A 23470-nucleotide genomic window follows, 5' to 3' on the forward strand; every position below is an offset into this window, starting at 1 on the left:
CTGAAATCAGGGTAACTTAATCTGTTACTTCTCATCCTGAAATAGTTTGAGAAAGGCAACAAACAGCATGGATGCTCAAACTTAAAAGACTGCTTCTATATATGTAGCCTCATCTCCATAACACCCAACGAAGAGATCAATCACAAAAGGAGACAGGAAAAATTGACAAGAAAACAGATGTCACAGTTGAAGAACTGGTTAATGGAAGATTATATGCTTTTGCCAGAGGAAGAGATTTGCAATAAGGACAAGCCACATTTGTAAACTCAACCCCATTCTGGAAAAGATGGGCGAAAGAATGACAGAAATCGCTTAAGATCAGGTGCAATTTCAGCACCTCGAAATTCGTAATTGATGGGGAAAATTGTCAATACCATTCAGGACAAAAAGGGACTTGTACGTCAAGTTCAGATCAAGACTAAAACTGGCTTCCTGAACCAACCAATGACCAAAATATGTCTTTTACAAGAGGCAGAAAGCTTTGATAATTGAATTTTATTTTCTTTTGAAATTTAACTGATATATATATATATATATATATAAAAGAGAGAGAGAGAGAGAGAAACACATTACTATGTACTGTTTTATTTTTCTTTACGATGGTAATTATTTTTAAAAAAAGCATAATAATTAGGGCCCAGTATTGTAGGGGTTAAAATCTATTTCATGCTCACAGTCCGTTTGTGGCTTTTTGTTTTAACAATTTTAAATGCTGTCTCCTAGTAACATCTTGGCTTCAGAGACATAGCTAGTTTATCTCTGCTCACCAGGAGATAAGGTTTTAGTTTAGTTTCTTTTGTCCTGCAAAATGGAGGATACAGAGAATGTTCCGATATTTTCTATTGACTGTCTAACAACATTTAACTGCTTGTAACAACATTTAGCAACTTATAATAACATTAACAATGTTTAATATCATTTAATAAAGTTTTGAAAACCGAACTTTACTACAAATTTATTTGAATAAATTATAGACAACAAGACTCTTTTATCCTCCAAGTGACTATAATGGAAAGTAGTTGCTACATAGGGTATAGAGATTAGAGAAAATAGATGGAAAGTTGGATAGGATAAACACTAACAAGACCATGGACCAGAACAATTGATTTCCACAAAAATACTCTAGGGTAGAGATAAAGGCACAGGAATTTGTGGGGGGGGGGGGGGGGGGTGTGTGGCAAGGGGAATAGTTAGTGTAACTGTTAGCATGACACGGTTAGAGCACCAGTGACTGGGGTTAGAATCTGGCACTGTCTATAAGGAGTTTGTACGTTTTCCCCATGTCTGTGTGGGTTTCCTCTTGGTGCTCCGGTTTCCTCCCACCCTTCAAAACATACAGGAGTTGTAGGTCAATTGGGCGGCATGGGCTTGTTGGCTGGAAGGACCTGTACCATGCTGCATGACTGATTTTAAAAAATTTGTTTAAACATTTAAATTAACCATTCTGCCCATCTAGAAGGTTTCCTCATTCAAGCAGATAGAGGATCATTTGCATCTCAACTCCATTTACAAACTTTAAAATATAAAATCACTAATTATTCCAACTAACAAAAATGTATCATATATGCCTCGAATTTTAATTGACTCACATTTGGGAGAGATGGCTGCACATCTTCACTTTTTTTGTAAAAAAGTTTTCTGATTTCACTCTTACATTGGCTAGCTCTAATTTTTAAGACTTTGTCATCTTGTTTTGAGAGGAAATAGTTTCCCAGCATTAAGCAGATCAGATTGCTATTATTTCAAATACCTTCATTTAAATCAAACCTCCGAACAAAATTACTTTTTTAAACAAATGCTACCAGAGAAATTCAAGTGGTAACAAGCACATGATGCAAACCAGATTCACAAATATCAATACTCACCATTTTGAAAAAACCAAGAAGAACTTGTGTACTAGTGTTGATGCAACAGCATTGGGGTACAGTTGGCATGTTCGTGCCACCAACATGGCCCATGACACACCACCCAGAAAGCCTAGTATGTTAGAGTAAATGTTGTGGCCTGTTTAAAAACATAGAATTTCTTGTTAAACAATGTGATTTTTTTTTAAAATTACATTTAAAATATGGCCTATTATTCCAACCCCAAACATACATCAATTCTTCCCTAACTACTACAGGTTATACACCAAATGAAAGCATGTATCCTGTCCAGTAGGCTTCAGAAGAGACTCTTAAATTGTCTCTCCATGTGACATTCCATATGATTGAAAACAAGGGGGTCATGGGGATGAAAAAGATATGGACTCAGGCAAACAAAAAGGTAGGAGAGATAGTGGAAAATTCAAACTTTCCTGGTATTTACAGTAGATTGAACTCAATGCATCATTAACTTGTATCTTGTTATTTGGGTGATAAAGGGTCTGGCTATAGTCCTATGGAGGTCAATTTTGAAATACACGAACCTGAAGTCACACTATAAACCACCACTAGGTTAGTTCAAATTGGAGGAGGAAGAAACTGGACACTGAGTCACAACTATTCTTTTACTTCCCAAGAAATGTTTAAAATTCTTGATATGATCAATGATTATAGTACAAGTTCATATTTCACAAATTTGAAAATATTTCCCCAAAGGCCTCCAAATGATCAAGTGTGGGACCAAATCACTTTTGAGCTGAGCATTTTGAACAGTATTAAAACTAGTGCTAAAAAAAACCATTGAGATTAGATATCATTGCCAGTTGATCAAGTTTCATATGTCACAAGTAGAGGAAACTTAGAACTATCTTTGAAGGTGCGGATTCAACATCCACTAGCAATTTAAAAAATATAACTCTGGTCTTGCTTTTTCCACAAATACATTTTACAGACATTGATGGACAGAGGCAAGATCATCGATTGATTTCCACGATCCTCTCAGTAAACTTAATTCAACACTGACCACAGGATGAATCTAATCTTAGCTCAATCCCACATGGGGCCACACATTTACAATGAGAAATTGGAAATTAACCCAATCACTGGCATTCTTTTAAATGTCATGATCAAGTGAGAATGGCAACAGTTCTATAACCAACAGTCTGAAGGGAATACATTTGCTGATGGCTATTTAGCCTGTCATTGATATCAAAGCTTGGTGAGTGCTACAAGGTTCAAGGAAGGACTGCAATGTAGCCACAAAAATGGAAGCTGCACATTAACCAGAGATTTCTTTGAAGTAAAATGAAACTAAAGAACTTACGCTTTGCCCATAATTTAATTGCCCTCAGAGTTAGTCTAAAATTTTCAATATTTGGTACTAAATGCAGTATCTCATCAGTGACTCTGCAACCTGTCAACAGAAAAATAAAACATTAAAGCACAATTTATTTTGTTTTGAAAGTATGTGAAATTTAAAAATCTTAACTGTGAATTTTGCTCTGACCTAATCCACAAGTCATTAAAATAGTTAAAACAAAGATGCTGGAAAAACTAAGCACCCAAAGGAGATATTGTTACGAGCCCAGAGAACCCACAAACCCAGCAGCAATAGATATTCACCAAGACAAAATTGTTACTTAAACAAAAGTTGCTTTTGATTATCTTTAAACATGAAAACAGAATCACACTTTAACTTATCACTATTGACTTAACTAACCTAATGTAAACCCCTTTTAATTCTAAGCACACGTGTATGTAATGTGTGTGTGAGTTCAGAAAAGTTCTTTGATTCACAGTCCAATCTCACCTCCTCATTCCTTCAAGTTCACTGGTTGCAGGCAATTCTTATACTGTGCACAGAATTTAACATTTATAAAGTTCACCAGGCTTTGGTGCTTGCAAGTTAAATGGTTACCGCTCAGGAAGGTGCTTGTCGCTTTTCAGAGAGAGATTTGTTGTTCCAAGACACCCACAACTGATTTACTTCCATCAGCCACTTCAGTGTCTTGCCAAAGAAACTTGCCTCCTCAGGGTACTCCAGATGATAACCTCTTTCTTTCAGGTCACCACAGGTTCCTTTTTATTTCTCTTTATTTCAAGTGAAATATTAGACAGCCAGTCCTCTCCTCTTGGATGAACCACAAGGGTTTTGACCAGGCCATCTTCCAAACAGGCTTTCCACAAACTTGCCAGCTTGTCCTGTTCCAGTCCCAGCTGCTGCTGCTGACCGTAAAACTGCAGAACTGATCTTGATCTTGGTCTCGGTCTCTCTCTCTCTCTCTCTCTCACTCAGAGAAAACCTGTTTTACTCTCTCTGCTTGCAAAACCACATGACCCTCTTAGAACAGCAAGTTCCACTCCAGACAGTCTGTGGCTCCAACAAGTTCTTTCATCTGTTGCCTTTTTGTAAACAACAATCTATCAGTGAAGTCTCTTGGGCACTCTCCAAAGCTTTTGCAACATCAGCAGTGCTCCAGTATTTTAAATAAAATCGGTTTTAAAGTGTTTGTAGGTGTACCCCAATGCTGTTTGTAGGTGACTTCTTTTTCTTTCTTTCTTTGGCTTGGCTTCGCGGACGAAGATTTATGGAGGGGGTAAAAAAGTCCACGTCAGCTGCAGGCTCGTTTGTGGCTGACCAGTCCGATGCGGGACAGGCAGACACGATTGCAGCGGTTGCAAGGGAAAATTGGTTGGTTGGGGTTGGGTGTTGGGTTTTTCCTCCTTTGCCTTTTGTCAGTGAGGTGGGCTCTGCGGTCTTCTTCAAAGGAGGCTGCTGCCCGCCAAACTGTGAGGCGCCAAGATGCACGGTTTGAGGCGTTATCAGCCCACTGGCGGTGGTCAATGTGGCAGGCACCAAGAGATTTCTTTAGGCAGTCCTTGTACCTTTTCTTTGGTGCACCTCTGTCACGGTGGCCAGTGGAGAGCTCGCCATATAATACGATCTTGGGAAGGCGATGGTCCTCCATTCTGGAGACGTGACCCATCCAGCGCAGCTGGATCTTCAGCAGCGTGGACTCGATGCTGTCGACCTCTGCCATCTCGAGTACCTCGACGTTAGGGGTGTGAGCGCTCCAATGGATGTTGAGGATGGAGCGGAGACAACGCTGGTGGAAGCATTCTAGGAGCCGTAGGTGGTGCCGGTAGAGGACCCATGATTCGGAGCCGAACAGGAGTGTGGGTATGACAACGGCTCTGTATACGCTAATACTAAAGGTGTACCCCAATGCTGTTTGTAGGTGACTTACACTAAAAAAAAACCTACCCCAATTTATCTCCCAAAACCATACAATACAAACACAACATAATCTGTCACAATATATAAATGACATTTCAGGCCAGAGGCTTTCTTGAATGTATGAGTGAAAAGCAGATAGGCACCTGAATTAAAAGGCTGGGGAGAAGGAAACACAGGACAGTGGGAGAAGCATAGACCAACTGGAAAAAAATTATTGGACATGTAGGACAGGAGAGGAAAGGTGGGATTTGAAAGGGGGGGGGATGGCTCTGTGAATGTAGATCTGAAGGAAAGGAAACAGGGAAATGGCAAGAGAAAGACAGTAGTGGAGGAAAACAGAAATAGATGGGGTTGGTAACAGAGACCTCAAAAGACAAAGTTAATGTCATCCGATTGAAGTGTGCCCAGATGGGAAACCAGTGTTGTTACTCCGATTTGCAAGTGGTCTCAGTCTGGCAGTGCGCGAGACCATGGACAAACATGCCATCAAGGGAATGGGGCAGGGGATTGAAATGGGTGGCCACTGGGAGATCACAACAGGAGCACTGGAGCTCAGATAGTTAACCAACCTGAAGTGAAAAGCAAAGATGTTCTAACTGCTAAATCCTGAAGTGGCTTTTACAACATTTTAAACCATATCAAGATGAAGAGTAATGAGAACTGCTTTGAATTTTACATCCAACAAGAGGATAGATTTCTTTAAACTGAGACAGTCCCCATATTTCTCATGATGTGAAATATTTATCTAAACAAGTACTAGTACACTATAATGACACCCTTTGTGATTAACTCCTTATGCATGACTTTCTGTTTAAACCAATTTTATTCTCTCGAGTAGCAAAAACACAGTTCTCTCCCACATATGGGTATTTATGAATATATTGGGTGGGTTCACCAATGTACACATTGTATGATAATCACTTACCATTAAGACTTCGAATGCACCTCAAATCCAGATTTTTAAGCAGCACGTCATCTCTAAGATCCAAATCTTCAGGGATTGTCTGAAGAGCCAATCTTGCAAACAAAATATCAATCTAAAACAGAAAATACACAATTCCAAACTGAGCCATTCCTAAAAAAGGAATATGATTTATACATTAAAGATTTGATTCAAAACATGTTTAATCCATGCATTCAATTATATTTATATTACTCTCATAAAATGCAATAAAACAAAATTGCACATGGAACACATCAGGCTTTCAAGCAGCTATTATATATAACTCATATCAATGTTTCAGTCATAAGGACGTGTGGGAATAAAACATCATTTATAGAATTGCATCAACTTTATTACTATTAGAAGTTTACTTTCTCAAAATGAATTACCTCAAATAAAAATACACATATTTAACTGAAGCATGAAGTCACAATTATTTAAAAATACCTCTATACCATCAAAGGATAGTTTAATGACTGGAACAAATGCTTCTTCAACAGCCTGCAAAATAAATAGACAGCTGTCAACACAGTGACCAAGTACAAGCATAAGACAAGCCAGGACTGCAGTATATACTGTACCCACCCGTAAATTTCTCACTTCATTTTGCTGCTTCAGCTTTTCACAGAAGGATGTGAAGAAGTCAACTCTTTCAATATGACGAGGTGCAACACATAATGCATCAATATCAGCACCTAAGGAGAATAAAGATTTTTGTTTTACTGTGAACATCCAATGTTAATTGTCCAACTTCGTTCAAGCCAAAAGCTTTCATATTCGTGGGTTTTGTTACTTCAGCATTTCCTCCTATTACTGTCTGAAAATATTAACTCTTGCTGATGTATAGGTCCATAAAGCTTTCCAGCAAGTGTATCATGTTTGGACAGTCTCAAGTAGGCCATTTAACCAAAAAGATTACACACCTAACTTTATCCCATTGTTCCAGCAGGGAAAATGGAAAACACAAATGTCAGTTAGAAAAGGGCTGGGTAGGGATAGGGTTAAGTTGTGAGAGGGGCACAAGAACACCATCTCCTTGTCTACTACTAAATTTGTAAAGGTTCCATTATTGTCATGTAATACTACATTTAGAATGTAACGTAGATGAAATTCTTTAACTTTTGTCTCCCGCAAGGCAGAGTTGCTACTTTATCCAGCGCCCCTCATAGAAACCTACAGCACCTAGGCGGTCTCCCCTCCAAGTAATGACCAATCCTATGCCTGCTTAACTTCTGAGATCAGACAATCCCAGGCATATTCGGGCTACTAGGTGCTGTACAAACTGAATTTTGTTTTTATCTACAAGGAAAATATAAATGAATTAAGGGAATTAAGATGCTTTGATAAAAGAATATAAATCACTAAGTTGTACTAATTCTCACACAAGATTTAAACCATCAATTGCTTTTCAATGAGTACATAGAGACCATGAATTAACTTGCTGTTTGAAAAAGACCATCTAACAACTATTGCTTAAGAGTACGTAGAATGTAAAAAATTAGAGGAACTAGAAAAAAAATTAAAACCTTCTTTACAAGGCAAAGTATACAATCATACTTGGCTACAAGACAGAAGGCAACCATTGGCTCATCTTACTTGACTAAACTTTACCATCGTACTAACTTGGCTTCACAACACTACAACTGAACTAACAAGCAGAAACAAAATGAAGGGCAAGTTCAAAACAACAGAAGGGTGAATAGCTTGACATTTCTTTTCTAGAGATTCATCCAATTAAGTGGCAAGTATTGTGTTGCATTCCACTCTGGAGCATTTTAAGTGGTTGGACAATGGCAGACTAAAACCTAACAATATCAAATACAACCCCAAATGCTCCACAAAACTTTTGATTCCACCATTCCTGCCATCAATATATTGGAATTATTACCAATGATTAATCATAGGGTTAAGTGAAGCAGTTGATACAGTGGTTATTGAGCAGTACTCAAGACACTTAAGGTCCTCCACCATCTCACACCAACCCAGAGGAATGAGAGAATATTCACCACTCAACTGGATGAAACTGCAGAAACATAGGTCAACACCACTGCCAAAACATAGGTCAACACCACTGCCAAAACATAGGTCAACACCACTGCCAAAACATAGGTCAACACCACTGCCAAAACATAGGTCAACACCACTGCCAAAACATAGGTCAACACCACTGCCAAAACATAGGTCAACACCACTGCCAAAACATAGGTCAACACCACTGCCAAAACATAGGTCAACACCACTGCCAAAACATAGGTCAACACCACTGCCAAAACATAGGTCAACACCACTGCCAAAATATAGGTCAACACCACTGCCACTGTACTCACTGCAATTTGATTGTGGCATCAAGTAATTCATCCAAGCTCTGCACAAGCTTTCCCCCCCCCACAAAAAAGATCAAAATCAGCAAAATTGTGCAACACCACGACTTCAGCTTTGATTCAAATAGCTTAATTTATTATTATGGAAATACATCTCTGATTCATCAATTTCAAACATAGAACATTGCAGTAAGTACAGGCCCTACTGCCCATGATCATGGGCCAACCTCTGCGAACCTACGCTGCAATCTAATTTTCCTCACATCACACCCATAACCTTTAATATCCTAAAATTCCTTTATCCATACACAGAACTATGAAATCAAAGCACCCATAGCAAAAAGTTGAACTCCCTTCTATGGTCCTCTAAATAAATAAACCAAAATGTAACTTTCACATTTTATATTGTCAGACCTTCTCATTCTCTCCACTTTGCAGTGTTATCGACAAGCCATCTTCCCTTCTCCCACCATCTGACTGGTTTAGGAAACTTCCTACAAAATCTCAAATTGGATTCTTGTTCTTACCACCAACAATTTAAAAATTACACCCAAATGCTCCCTGGAAGATGGATAGTGGGAAGTCAGCAATGACTTGAATCTTCACTCAGAATGAATGGACTTCATTGTCAGAAAGTCACAATAAAGCAGCAGATTTCAGTCAGTGGAATGTTTTTCACTGCCAGAGGGATTACAAGCATTCACTGAAAAATACATTTGGTGAGACAATACATTTAATTCAACATACCTTTGGTATGCACTCCTAATCTGTATGAACCAAATGTAAAAATTTTCCCACCAACATTATCTATTACAGATGGAGGAAGGTTCTGTAAAAGAATTTAATAGATTTAGTTGAAGCATAATGATTTAAATATTCTTCCACAAAGGAAGAATCAGCATGTAAAAAGCATCTTTTCAATTTTTTCATGTCTCAAATGTTTCATCAAATTTATGTAATGCACAAATGTGTCAGGCAGTCCTGCAGCATCCACAGGAAATAAGGGGTAACCATCATTTTAGGCCTGGACTTTTTATGACATTAAGGAAGAATAATGGAACATGTAAGTGGGATGAAAAGCTGGTGCAATATAGAAGTTCACCAGTACTGCACCATCTGCTCAACATTTGGAAGAAGATTCACGTAGAAAGGAAAAAAAACAAATGACCAACTACCAAAATTATTATTGACGCAAAATCAACTAATCCCTTTCACAATAGATAACCTTTCCTTTAGAGAATGGGAGAGAAAAGGGATCAAAAGAATAGAAAATTGCTTTTTGGGAAATAAATTATTATCTTTTGAACAAATGAAGTACAAATATGGTATAACTCACGGTACAATGTTTGCATACCACCAACTGAAAACCTACTTGAAGGACAAATTGGGAAGCAGGCTGAGGTTACCAGAAGGAAGCAGCTTTGAATATGTGATTACAGACACAATGATAATTAAAAGATTTATAACAAACACGTACATCAAGCTGCAAGAGAAAGAGAACGATGAAATAAGCTGTAAACCCAAACAAAAGTGGGAACAAGATCTAAACAAAGATAAAGAATAAAACATGGGAAAAGCTATGCTCCGGAACTATGAGAAATACAATAAACACGAGGTTACGCATGATACAATATAATTGGTTACACAAGTTATATATCACGCCCCAAAAGTTAAATAAATGGGACCCAACAGTATCAGACAGATGTTTTCGCTGTAAGAAGGAAACGGGAACAACAGTATATGCAATTTGGGCATATGGGAAAGTAGAAAAGTTTTGGGAAGATCTAAATCAGGTATTAAATAAAATCACAAAAAGCAACATACCAAAAAATCCAGAGATCTTTCTTCTAAGTAATACAAGAAGTAAAGAACTTGGCCTCGATTTGGATGAAGCACAAAAAAGATTTATTATGATAGCCTTAGCTGTAGCAAAAAAATGTATAATGTCAACCTGGAAATCAGAAGAGAGCCTGAGAGTACAGCAATGGTACATAGAAATGAATAAATGTATTCCATTGGAAAAAAATAACATACAATTTAAAAAATAACGTCACAGTATTTGAACAAATTTGGGAACACAACAGAGAGGGCCTACTGTGGATCTCCACCCCCTAAAATGACAGAAGGAGAAGACGAAATGAACTGACCCAGTGTGTAAAAGTAGATGACACAATTTTCTTGTTTATTTTCATTGTATGATGACATGGTTTAATGGGTTTATTGAATATGTTGAACGTTTAGTGGGTAGGGAGGGGGTGAGAAGGAGGGGGGGGGAAAGGGGAGAAAATGACACTGTGTATATTCAAGAGGGAAAGGTTTGTGTGTATTTTAGTTAAAATGGTCCATAGTGTGAAAAATTTTAAGGATGAATGGATAGAATGCCAATACAATTTACCACAATGGAAACTTTAAATTCCATTTGAACAGAGTGTGGAGTTAACATCTTTAATGACACCAACACTTTCAGGGAAATGGAACACAAATTCAGACCCTGTGTTAATCTCTCCCACAAGGAGCCAAGTTTGCTATTAACTAAGTCAATTTAAAAAGAAAAAAAGTATAACAAGTGGTAAGACTAGAGTCATTAATTGTTCTGAAGTTGAGACCACATATTGTTATAATTTCAGTACATTCCATGGATATACATGAGCTTGTACACCTTTGCAAAATTAACTTGAATCCAACTTTATAAATATGGAAATCCAATGTTACCAAATTTATAATGGGCTTCAAATACTTTTGCAACTATTACCACTAATTTTAGCCAAACCCTGGCACGATTTTTAATTTGGAAGAATCACGCAGCCTCTTTCAACTGAGAAAAAAAGTTTCTTTGAAACATGGTAACAAGCCTACATTATCCAGCATAGCTATGCAGTGGTGCATGCCATTAAGGCAGTTAAAATGATTTTGTTAGCATGCACAATGGGCCAAAAGCTAATGCTCCAACCACATGCATTCCTGATTTGGCAATAACTAAAGTGCAAAGTATTAAAGGAAAAATGATTGCACTGGAGATGATGAAAAATTACAAACGTTTTCTTTGGACTTAAATATTTTATCTACGAGGAAAGAGGAGATGGGTGGAACAGATGCAACTGAGGGGAAATTTAAATGGGGCACAAAATTAAGAGGGGCCTAGATAAAGTAAACAGTGAAAACTATTTCCCATGGCCATGGAGCAAATAACCAAAGGACTAGCAGAGATGACAGAAAAATTAATTTCAGCCAGTGGTCAACAACAGTGATGCATTTGCTGCCTGAAAAACTGTTGGATTCTAAAACCCTCATCACATTTAGAAGGTACTTGGATGCATTGTTGAAGAACTGTGACTAGCAAAAGGCTTGAGCCTGAAGAGTGGGATTAGACACAAATTCTTCAGTGAGTGGGATAGGCAAAGTGGCCTCTGTGTCAGTCCACGATTGGAATAGCAACTTAAAGCATGCATTCAAAATTTGAATGGTATTACCTTAATTTCACTGGTATCACGGATCCACTCTTTCACTAAGCTATTTAGCTTTCCCAGAATTGAAATTCTGTAAAGGGAGGCAAAAGGAAAAGTCAGTACAGCAGAAAAAAAAATAAAATTAGTATTTTTTTTAAATTTGGGTAGTGGTTTACTACATGGATAAAGGACACACAACATCCTCAATAGTACCAGGGTCAAGGGAATTTCAGAGTTGATACAAGTGAGGGATAGGAAAACAAATGAAAAATCTGTAGCTTAAGGCCAGCAAGTGTAGCATGAAGGATGAAGACAATGGGTTTAATCTTCTTAACACGTATTATGTGGACATATGTCAATTCAACACTGAAAGCTATATTGGCAATCCAAATTTAAAAACAGTGTGGGAGTCAAAAGTGACATAGAAGTGTTTTGTCTCGACAAAAAACTTGTGGGGTACAAATCAGTGTGAAACTACATGTGTTCTAATGACATGGCTTCATCATCATATAATCAAAATCATTTACTTCCCATCAACAACCATGTGTTTTCAATACATAGACTGCAATAGTTTAATTTAGCTCACTATTACCTTGGGATAATCACCACAGGTAACAAACAGTTGGTTATTAACATTCACTGTCAAATTAAAAATACTGGTCTAGATATAAGGAATATTCATCTTAATGACAATGTGACCACAGATTGTTCAACTTCACATTTGTCAAATCACTTGAATGCTGAAGTCCTCAAAGTACAATTTGGATGTGCAAAAAAAAAACATGTGCAAGCACATTTTAGTGGAGAGGAATGGATGTGAGCGCCTTGGGTATTAATCAACTTAGATCTTTAATTCATTAAAGTTTAATTCATTCAATTTTCATAAAATCTGCAAAACACAAATATTTAAATATTTTTGACCATACAGGGAATATGACATGGCCATTTGATTTTCCCAGCTTTGTCGGGCATGATCTTCTTCATCTCCCACCCCCAACACCCCAGCTACTGCCACATATTAACTGATCAAACTGAAACGTTCAACCACCCTCAGCCGCAACCTCAATTCCCCATTCCCATTTACTCAAATTAATCTTTCTGTAACTAATTTATCAAGATGAACCTATGCCTTAAAATTATTCATTGTTTGAGGAAGAGTTTCCAAACACATCCAGCAAGTCTCACTTGTCTTAAATGCGTGACTCGTTTATTCTTAAACAGTGGTCCCCAATTCAAAATTATCCCACAAAACATGCTCCATACCCACCCTTTCAATATCTTTTAGGATCCTGTAATGCACAATCATCTCCCATCCTAAAATCCTGGTCAATTTCTTTCTTACAAGACAATTCACACATTTCAGCCTGTTACTGTGATCAATTTTATCTGAACTGTTTTTAGTCGTGCAAAAGGCTACTTGCTACAAAGAATTCACAGAACTCTCCACTGCAATTTTATTCAGGTTAGGTTTTATTCAGGTGTTAATGTTATGCCTTGATCAAGCCAGTAAGCATACATGTTACTGCCACCCATCTTTTGACACAAGCCATGAATTCTGCATAGAAGGACAAGTTGATGCTTCAGAATGAAATAGCAAATTAAACATCCATCTTTCCATTCTGCACAAACCCAATATAATTGGCATCTTACATCAAGAATATTTTAGATAAGGTTAAAGAGTTTAACACAGCAATCTAACTGGAGTTTTGAAAATCTGACAAATGATCCAAGCAACCAGTTGTCTGAAGCAAATAGGGTTACTAACAGAAGTCAAAGCAATGTTTAAAATGTTTTTATTATTTTTTAATGTATTAGTAAATCCAACATTCTTCTATTGATTCCCCTATGAATATTTTGATGAAGTCAAGCTATTCCCTCTGTAGTCCAGGTTTTTCACCCAAGGACAATGAAGGAACCGTGACAATGCCCAGGTCAGGACTGTGTGCAACTTGACAGCAATGCTGTCTTTGACCTTTTTGTTCATGTTAAAAAAGTACTTTCAAGACAGCAAGTTGATGTGCCACAGTGTGCCTAATTAAGTTGCTAATTAATGAGCTTCAAGATTTAGTTCTGGAACACGAGGGAAAGCCATTGACAAAGCGCTTTTGATACACTAAGGAAAATAGATGTAATGCTCCAAGGTAGGACTGAGGTTGTGATAAAATGTATACAGTGAATCAAATGGCTTTTGTTTCTCAAATTTTATTTTGTATATGCTTTGTATATAGAAGCTATTATTTATAATTTGATATCTAATGACTCACAGCTGAGGCAAGTGTTAACAAAAGAAAAGAATTGAGAACACATCCAGAACAGCATCTTCCAAGCCTCCCCAGTTGGTACACAGCGAAAAAATGTTCAAAGCTATTACACACTAAGCAAGTCTCTCTTTTACACGATGCCCAAATCACAAAACAGATGATGAATTATTACATCTGCAACTGATCATGAATTATAGCTATGGACCACTGTTCCCAACAATGAGTTGAATAATGAAAGCATTTAGGAAAAATTCCATGAAAGACTAAAATGTGGTCTGGGTTGCCTTAAAAACTGAAGATTATATATACCTGTGCTGCAATTCCTCCTCTTCTTCAAAAACACCATAGGGTTTTAGTGCCTCAATAAGTTTCTGGGTAAGCACATAATCATTTTCTTTTGGCAAAGCCAAGCTGATTGAAGATGTAATGCCATAATGCTTTTGAGTTTGGGGGTGCAGAGATCCTTGATTTGAAGACGGGCTGAGGAAGAAAACGAAGTATCAACATAATGCACTGATGACTCATTGTTCGCAATACAATTTCAGGGTAGAATAGCACGTTATATCCTTAATGCTCTCTGAAAATATCATTTCACTATGAAATTGATCCACGAGTAATGAAGACATCATACGCATTTCTCAATCTCGTAGTAGTACCAGAATATTGAGATCATTTAACAAAGCAAAACATTACTGCCTCCACACAGAGGCACCTCACAAGACTTCAGTTGCAGAACTAATGGATAAGGGACAAGATGCTGAAATAGTCCTGACATTATTTGAAGAACATGGATTTCTAAACTTAAACCTTCACATTGTCGACCACAATTGGGTCCATCATCGCCACAGCAACATTGCCATTTCTACTTTCACTGAAATTTGAATTTGTAGAGAGTCAAAGATACCTTTTAAAAAAAATGCAGGTAAATTTATTAGAGTCCACTATGTTGACTGTATAACTGTTTTCAAAAAGCAGCTTATGAATTTGTAAATTAAGAATTTTAAGAAAAAACAGCTCGAATTCAGCTGAATTTAAATGTTCTTCAAAGTACGGACAGGAACAGTTTCATGTGTACAGCACTGTAAACAACATCCAAAAAATATTGCAACCATGAATGCAATTGGGCAGTTTATGACCATTTTACAAAGATTTGGTTTAATGATCACTTTTGGTCAAAGCACACGAAGTGTGACAGTAACGATTGAAGCTGAGCAGAACAAGATGCAGTGAATAATGCAAAAATAATTAAAAATAAGTTAATGAATCACTTCAAACAGAATATCAAGTATATCCAGTTGCAACCTAAAATCAATCTTTATTAAAGTGTAAGAACATTTTAACCAGATATTAAATAATACAGCCTTTGAGCTGCCACTGAACACACAGTGATACCTTTTTTTTTTAATTTTTCACACCATAAATCACATTAGCCATGATATACACTTTTTCCTTTTCACACATATACAGTGACATTTTCTCCCCCCCCCCCCCACTCATCCATTTTAGGTATACAATCTAGGTTGCATTAAGCCAGTCAGACAATGTTGTCATTCAACAAAAATACACCAGAAATTCTACTGAGTCCATTCTTTTCTTTCCTTCTCCTTCCATCAACTTAGGTAATGTTTGTCCCCGGTAGGTTTTCGCTATTGTATTTAATGTAAGGCTCCCATACTTGTTCGAATATTTCAATATTATTTCTTAAACTATATGTTATTTTTTCTAATGGAATACATTTATTCATTTAAATTTAGTAGTTTCTTCCTTTTAATTTGGTTATGTATTCCATTAATATTTAGAGACATATAGTTCAGCGTAGCCCTTTTATATTTTGTTTATCTTCTCTTTCCGTTTTTCCATCATTACCTTTCCTCCTTTTCCATTTCTGTTTTCTTATTTTCAAGATACCTTTATGGAGATTACTCACCAATATTCAAAAACTAAATCAGGTTATGTGATGCAATCAAAAAACTTGGACTTATCAAATCAAAACCATACAAGCAAAGGACAGCAGCGCAGCTATAAGAAATAAAAACAATGCCGAAAACACCTGCTTCTGATGAAGGATCACAGACTTGAAACCTTAACTGTTTCCCTGTCTGCGGTTAAGATGGTATAGTAGCACAACACTATTAAAAAGCCAGTGGCTGGATACAAATCCAATGCTGTCCAAAAGGAATTTGCGTTTTCTCCCCGAGTGCGCTAGTTTCTTCCCACATTCCAAAAATGTACGGGTTAATTGACCACATGGATGTATTTAGCAGTCTTATATGCAGCACCCTGTCAAAGGCCTTCTGAAAATCCAAACAACATCCACCAACTCTCCTTTGTCTAATCCCGCTTATTATTTCAAAGAATTTCAAGACTGGCCAGGCAAGATCTCCCCTGAAGCAAACCATGCTGACTTCAGCCTAACCTGTTCAATGTTTCCATCATGTTTTACTTCAGATTTCCACCGGTATTAAAAAATTCACAGCAATGTGACATTTCCAACTTCATGTATGGAAAAAAATACATGTTCACTTCATCCATAGAAGATACTGAAATTATGAACTGATCATTTATCCGCCTGTAAACATTCAGCAGTTACTCCCAGAAGACAAAAAAAAAACATCTTGTTTCAGGCTATTTGGACACAACAGCTTTTAATATTTCATTTACTCCCTGTCCATGAAATAAACTCAAATTGACCCATCTGTCTTCATTAACTCGTGTCACACATCAATCTTTTAGCCTTTGGGTGTAAGATTCCTTAAGAGTTAGAAGGTACATGATGCATTTCCTGTGTTTTCTGAAATATGGAACTTGAAGATTCGGTCTCACCACCTCCTTTCCATCAATGCGGACAGATACACAGCACCTCGGCCTCTTTTTCTCCCCAAAAATCAAATTTATGAATGGACAATGAACTAAAGACAACTTAAATTTCTCTCTTCTTTTGCACTAGTTTATTTATGCATTTTCAAAAGTGTAATTTATAGCAATATTTACACCTGTAAATGTTGGGTGTCTGCCAAAATGTTTACATTCCTTGAAGGGCTCAAGCCTGAAACGTTGATTGTGCATCTTTATCTTTGCTAAAGTCCACTGTTTGGCCAGCTGAGTTTCTCCAGCTTTGTGTTTTTACTTTGTGCCTCATGAATTTCATGACATTTTCATGATAATAATTTCTGATTCTGCTTCTTGATGTTGAATGCAAGGTTGTTCTTCTGGTACCATCCAACCAGATTCTCAATCTCCATCATTTATTCGGCCAACAATAGTGGTGTCAGCAAATTTAAAGATGGGGTTGGAGTTGATCTTGGCTAGGCAGTCATAGGCGTACAAGGAATAGAGCAAGGGTCGAAGCACAAAGCTTTGGAATACCTGTGTTGATGGTCAGTTTTGCCCATCCACACTGACTGGGCTCTGCTGACAAAGTCAAGGATCCAGTTGCAGAGGATTTAAAAAGAGTTCCAGGTGTTTTAGTTTGGTCACAAGTTTTGTTGGTATGATGGTACTTTAAATTGAGCTGCAGTCGATGAACATTGTCTGACACAGATGTTTCTGTAGTCTCGATGATCTAAGAGTGGAGAGGCAGTAAGATGGAATCCAAGATGACAAATTTTCTCTTTTTAAAACAAAAAATATAATTCACTGGATTATATTCTTTCCCTCACTGAGCCCCACTAGTTGCTTGTTCACATTTCTTCAGATAACAGAATTAAGGCCAACAATTCAGTCTATTTCTTACTGTACTCTCAAGAAGCTTTAAGACCATGAAATATAGGAGCATTAAGGGCTATTCGACCCACTGAATCTGCTGAGTCATTCCATTACGAGCTGATTTATTCTCCCACTCAGCCCCTTGCTTCTCCCCATAACCTTTGATTAACCCTGACTATTCATATACATATTAATCGGTCTTAAATACATCCAACTTGGCCTCCACACCTCACCAGGCAGCAAGTTTCAGAGGTTCACTACTCTCTCGTTAAAGAAATTCCTCTGCAGGTCTGTTTTAAATGTTCTTCAATCCTGAAGTTGTGCCCTTTTGTCCTAGACTCCCCTTCCATGAGAAACAACTTTGCAACATCTACTCTTCCAGGCCTTTCAACATTCTAAATAAAGTACATCTCCAATGATCTGAAATGATCGGGACTGCTTATTTCGCACAATATCTTTTTTGGAGAACTGTTTTTTTTATATAAACAGCCCAGTAGGAACAGCACATCACTTGTAAGTGTTTAAACGGCAGGGCTTTTTAAGCATTAAAATAATGTTTAATTCTCACCAAAAAATGTTGGGCATTGCCAATCACCAACACTCCCCCACCGAGGCCCCATGTGCCGGGAGCCAGAGGATCTTGCTCCTACCCAGGAGCCTGTGGTCCTCGGTCAGTTCAGCTCGAAAAAATTTTCGATAAATCAAGATTTCAGAGAATCCAATTTCAGATAATCAGCTGTTCAGTACTTCTATGAGACCCCTTCATTCTTCTGAACTCCAAGAGCCATCAAATGTTTCTCATATGCTAATCCCTTCATTCCAGGAATCATTCTTGTGAATCTTCTTTGAACTCTCCCCAATGCCAGTACATCCTTTCTTAAATAAAGGACCCCAAACCTGCATCCTTTACTGCAAGTGAGACCATTTAAGGTTCTCAACTTAAATTACTTCATCTCAAATTGTGCGCGGTGGCTTAAAATTTGCAAAGTGGGAGTTATTCATATCAACTAAACAGTGTTGAGTTAATTGGTAAAACTGAACAACCTCATGGGGCTTCTGGAAATAAAGGTAGCCTCAAAGCTCAGTTAAATCATTTAATAGCCAACTCCTCAGATCTGTGGCGAGGCAAAATATCTTGGATAAATGAAATAACCATAGAGTTAAGAAAATACCCCAAGATTATCATAATCCCCTTAAACTTTCACTGGAATAAAAAATAAATTTGTTATCACAACTGTACTTTATAACTTTATCACACAAAAAAGCAATTCCTAGCACAACAAGCTCAAGAACACCTAATAATGCAAGCAGTAAAACACGAAATTTGGCAGACACCTTGATTTAGGTAAAAACACAATGCTAGAGAAACACAGCAGATCAAACAGTTAACTTTATATAGCAAAAATAAAAATACATAACTGATGTTTCGGGCCTGAGCCCTTCATCAAACTGTAGGCAGGTGTCCAAACAAAATGGTGGACAGGAGGGGCAGAGGGAGAAGCAGTCCCAAAAGCAAGAGGTAACAGGTGGATAAAGGAGGGAGGGCACATCAGCAAACAGGGGGAGGGGGGAATGTCTCTGTGAATGGAGAGGGAAGGGGTGGAGAGCTGGAGGAAAGGAGAGAGAGATAGAAAGAATAGGGAGTGGGCTAGCAGAAACCAAAGAAGTTGATGTTAATGCCATCCAGTTAGAGTGTCATATGGAATATTAGGTGTTCCTCCTCCAATTTACGGTGGCCTTGGTTTGGCAGTGCATTAGGCAGAGAAAGCCATGTCAATGTGGGAGCAGGGCTCAGAAATAAAATGGTTGGCCACTGGGAGATCCCTGCCATTGATGTGGACAAAGTGAAGGTGCTCAGCAAAGTGATTTCCCTGACTGCACCCAGTCTCTCCGATGTAGAGAAGGTACCAACGAGAGCACCATATGCAGTAGACGTCTCCTGCAGATTCACAAGTGATTGCTACCCCACTTGGAAGGACTATTTGGGGCCGAAAATGGTGGTGAGGGAGGAGGTGTGTGCACGAGTGGTACTTCCTGCGACCACAGGGTAGGTACCAAGGGAGTGATTAGTGGGAAAGATGAGCGGACGAGGAAGTCAGAGAAGGAATGGTCCCTACGGAATGCAGAGGGGAAGATTTGTCTGGTGGTAGGATCATGTTGTAGATGATGAAAATTGCAGAGGATAATGCAATGGATGCGGAAGCTGTGAAAAGTGAGGATAAGGGGAATCCAGTTTTTGTTGTGTCTGGGCCAAGGCAAATGAGTGAGAAATGGAGGAGGTGCAAGTAAGGGTTGAGTTGATGGTGATAGAGGGAAATCCACATTTTTGGAAGGAAGAAATCTCAAGCAACCAAAACAAAGCATGCAAATGGGCCCATTTCAGAATGGATGGAGAGATTCACCAGGATTTTGCCTTGTTTGGACAATATTAGTTACAAAGAGAGTTTGGATGAAGTTGGAGAGTTGTCAATCAAGCATTGGAGGCCTCTCTCTACCCCTCCATTCCACCTCCACCCCGCCAAAGGCTGGATCAAGCTACGAGGAAGAGATGACTATACTTACAACATTTAAGCAAATAAATACACAAAAGTGCTGGAGGTCCACAGCATCCATAGGAGGCAAAGCTATATAATCAATGTTTCGGGCTAATCATTCCGATTGAACAAGTGCAACCTGACAAAGCAGCGTTCTCCGGTCCTCTGTGCAATACACTGCAAATGCATGCACAGACAATACACACAAAGACAAATGATGCATATGCACATTACTTATATACAAATATCAAAATGAATATTCTTATAAATAGTTAAAAGACAGTGGGTTTTTATGAGCAGATCATCAGTTGTTCAACAATCTCACTGCCTGTGGGAAGAAGCCATTTCTGGTTCTAATACTCCTATAACACTTTTCAGATGGGAGATGCTGCATGCAGGGTGGTATGGGTCCTAACTGATTTTGAGGCCTCTTTAGACAACAACCCTAAATGAGCACATCAATTAGGGGGTAGGGAGTCTCTGCTGCCGCTCTTAAGGTCCTGAGGATTGACCACTGATCTGATCCTCTGCAGCATCCATACCAAACTGTGCTCCTGGATACTCTCGATAGAGCTCCTGTAGGAAGTTCACAGGATGGTGGCCAGTAGCCTTGCCTGCCTCAATCTTCAGAATCAGAATCAAGATTTATTATCATGAACAAGTCAAGAAATTCAGTGTTTTGCGGCTGTGTGATAGTGCAAGCGTACATATTGTAACAATCTTATATTATTATTAAAATATTAACAATAAAAGTACAGAAAAAGTAAGGCAGTATCTTTGGTTCATTGATTATTTAGGAATCTGATTACAGTGGGGAAGTTGTTCTTGTGCCACTGAGTGCTCGTCTTTCGGTTCCTGTACCTTTTTCCCAATGGTAGCAGAATGAAGAGGGCAAAGCCTGGGCGGTGGGAGTCTGTGAGGATAGATGCTGCTTTTTTAAGACATCGCCTCATGTAGATGTCCTCAATAGAATGAAGTCTGGTGCCTGTTATGTCGCAGACCAAGTTAACAACCCTCTGGAATTTACTCTTGTCCTGAGAGTTGGTGCCTCCATACCAGGTAATGGTACAACCAACCAGAATGCTCTCCACAGTACATGTAGAAGTTTACCAGTATCTTCAGTGACATACTTAATGTGTAGGGGAGGGTGGCCATCACTGGTCCACAATTATCTCCTTTGCCTTGTCCACGTTGAGACTCACAGGCTGTTATACTTTTTCATGAGATTTTTCACCTCTTCTTTGTAGTGCGACTCATCATGTTCAACTACTGTTGTATCATCTGCAAACTTGATGACACTGTTGGAGCTGGATCTAGCATTGCGGTCATGGAATAAGAGTGGGCTGAGCACACAGGCCCTCAGGTGTGCAGTGCTCAGCTTGAGGTTCTGCTGCTCACCGAGACAGACTGTGGTCTTTCCATTAGGAAGTCCAGAATCCAGAAGTCATTGAATTTCCTCAACTCAGCTCCTGGAGCAGTACAGTTCTATTTATACTTTTCAGAAAACATTCTCACTCAGGCCACTGTTTAAAAAGTTAGGTATGGGACATCACTCTGAGGAACTCCTACAACAATGTCCAGAAGAAAAAGTGCTGACTTCTAACCATATACGGCAGGGATAATTAAATACTTGATGAGCATTACTACTGAAATGTTACTGAGGAATGCAGGTTACAATCACATATCAGCCACGACCTTATTGCTAAGTGGAGGGGCTGAGTAGTCAGATTTGTATGCAACATCAGGAAGCCATATGCTAATGGTACATGGAAATGAATAAATGTATTCCATTGGAATATAATTTAAAAAATAACATCACAGTATTCGAACAAATTTGGGAACCGTACATGGAACACAACAGAGAGGGCCTACCACAGACCTCCACCCCCTAAAATGACAGAATGAGAAGAGAACGAAATGAACTGACCCAGTGTGTAAAAGTAGATGACACCATTTTCTTGTTTATTTTCATTGTTTAGTGGGTAGGGAGGAGGGTGGGAAGGAGGGAGGGAAGGGGGAAAAGGGAGAAAATGACAGAGTATATTCAAGAGGGAAATGTTTGTGTGTATTTTGGTTGATATGGCTCATAGTGTGAAAAATTTTTTAAAAATTAAAAAAAGGAAGCCATATGCTGATCCATAAACAAACATTTGAAATGGCATTCCCATTTCTTTCTACATTTCCTCCAAACAACTTATTTTGTCACCAGTGAAGCAGTGAATCCTGCTCAGTTACAGATCCATCAGACTCCTGCTCTTTGCTCATTTTTCATTGAGGTTCAACAGCAAGTTTTTGCCAGTGATCATTGCAAACAGCACCAATTAATCTTTAATAATGCTCTCAGTGGTGGAGTCGATAAATAGACTTGATGTGCAAGAATCCATGGACACATTTCCTTCCCCAAATATGGGTCCTTATGGCTCAGTGACTTATTGAATAGACCATCCAAGATTTATTCATGGTTTAACATTTTTCAGAATTGCAATCTACCAAAAAAAAACACATTATGAAGCCTTCCCATCTGGAGAACTGATTTTTGGATTCATAAAACAGGCATGTACTTGTTAGGAAGCAAATCAAAGAGCTCATCACTGCTCCTTCCATGGTCACATATCCACACAAAGTTTCAGAACAGTGCATCTTATGCCATGAACAGACACGAAAGAAATGTTATTACATAATCATTACCCCCTCCATAAATCTTCGTCCGTGAAGCCAAGCCAAAGAAAAGAAATCCCACAGAATTAAAAACTCAAAACTTAATCCATAATATAGCTTCAGGTCCATCTTCCATTAAACTAATCTGAGCTTTCCTATAAAAGACAGCACAAGTTCAAAATTACAAAATTCAGATTTATGGTCAGAGTACAGACATGACATCACATCCAACCCTGAGATTCTTTTTCCTGTGGGCAAGGCAGAATTACCACTAATTGAGAGTGCAAAAAACTGTAGTCAAGATACATGTAAACCAATAAAAAAATAAACAAACTGACTACAATATAGAGAGGAAAAAAATAAAGTGCCAAAGTAAGAGTCCTTAAATGAGCTGAAGTTCTTTCCTTGAGGAATCTGATGGAGGTTAGCAGCTGTTCCTAGATCCTGCGGATTGTACACCTCTGGCTTTCCCTTACTGAAGCTAACCATCAGCTCCTTGGTT

General features: G+C 38.3%; 1 protein-coding gene across 8 annotated transcripts in view; it reads right to left on the bottom strand.

The window, feature by feature from the left end:
• The window catches only part of LOC138753253 (poly(A) polymerase type 3-like), an 86558-nt gene that overhangs the window by 57355 nt on the left and 5733 nt on the right, over nt 1–23470 (bottom strand). For 7 of the 8 annotated variants that reach the window (XR_011351062.1, XM_069916038.1, XM_069916040.1 and 4 more), the window contains 8 exons: nt 14381–14551; nt 11835–11901; nt 9112–9193; nt 6629–6738; nt 6491–6544; nt 6026–6137; nt 3187–3276; nt 1866–2004 (listed from right to left, as the gene is read on the bottom strand). Coding sequence is in view for 7 of the 8 variants with exons in the window: in XM_069916038.1 (XP_069772139.1) it covers nt 1866–2004; nt 3187–3276; nt 6026–6137; nt 6491–6544; nt 6629–6738; nt 9112–9193; nt 11835–11901; nt 14381–14551 (825 nt within the window). In the remaining variant the exon portion in view is untranslated. Of the gene's footprint in view, nt 1–1865; nt 2005–3186; nt 3277–6025; nt 6138–6490; nt 6545–6628; nt 6739–9111; nt 9194–11834; nt 11902–14380; nt 14552–17437; nt 17634–23470 lie in introns of all 8 variants that reach the window. The other variant, XM_069916037.1, reaches the window with a different exon arrangement.

The sequence above is a fragment of the Narcine bancroftii genome, chromosome 2, assembly GCF_036971445.1.
Source record: "Narcine bancroftii isolate sNarBan1 chromosome 2, sNarBan1.hap1, whole genome shotgun sequence".
Classification (NCBI taxonomy): domain Eukaryota; kingdom Metazoa; phylum Chordata; class Chondrichthyes; order Torpediniformes; family Narcinidae; genus Narcine; species Narcine bancroftii.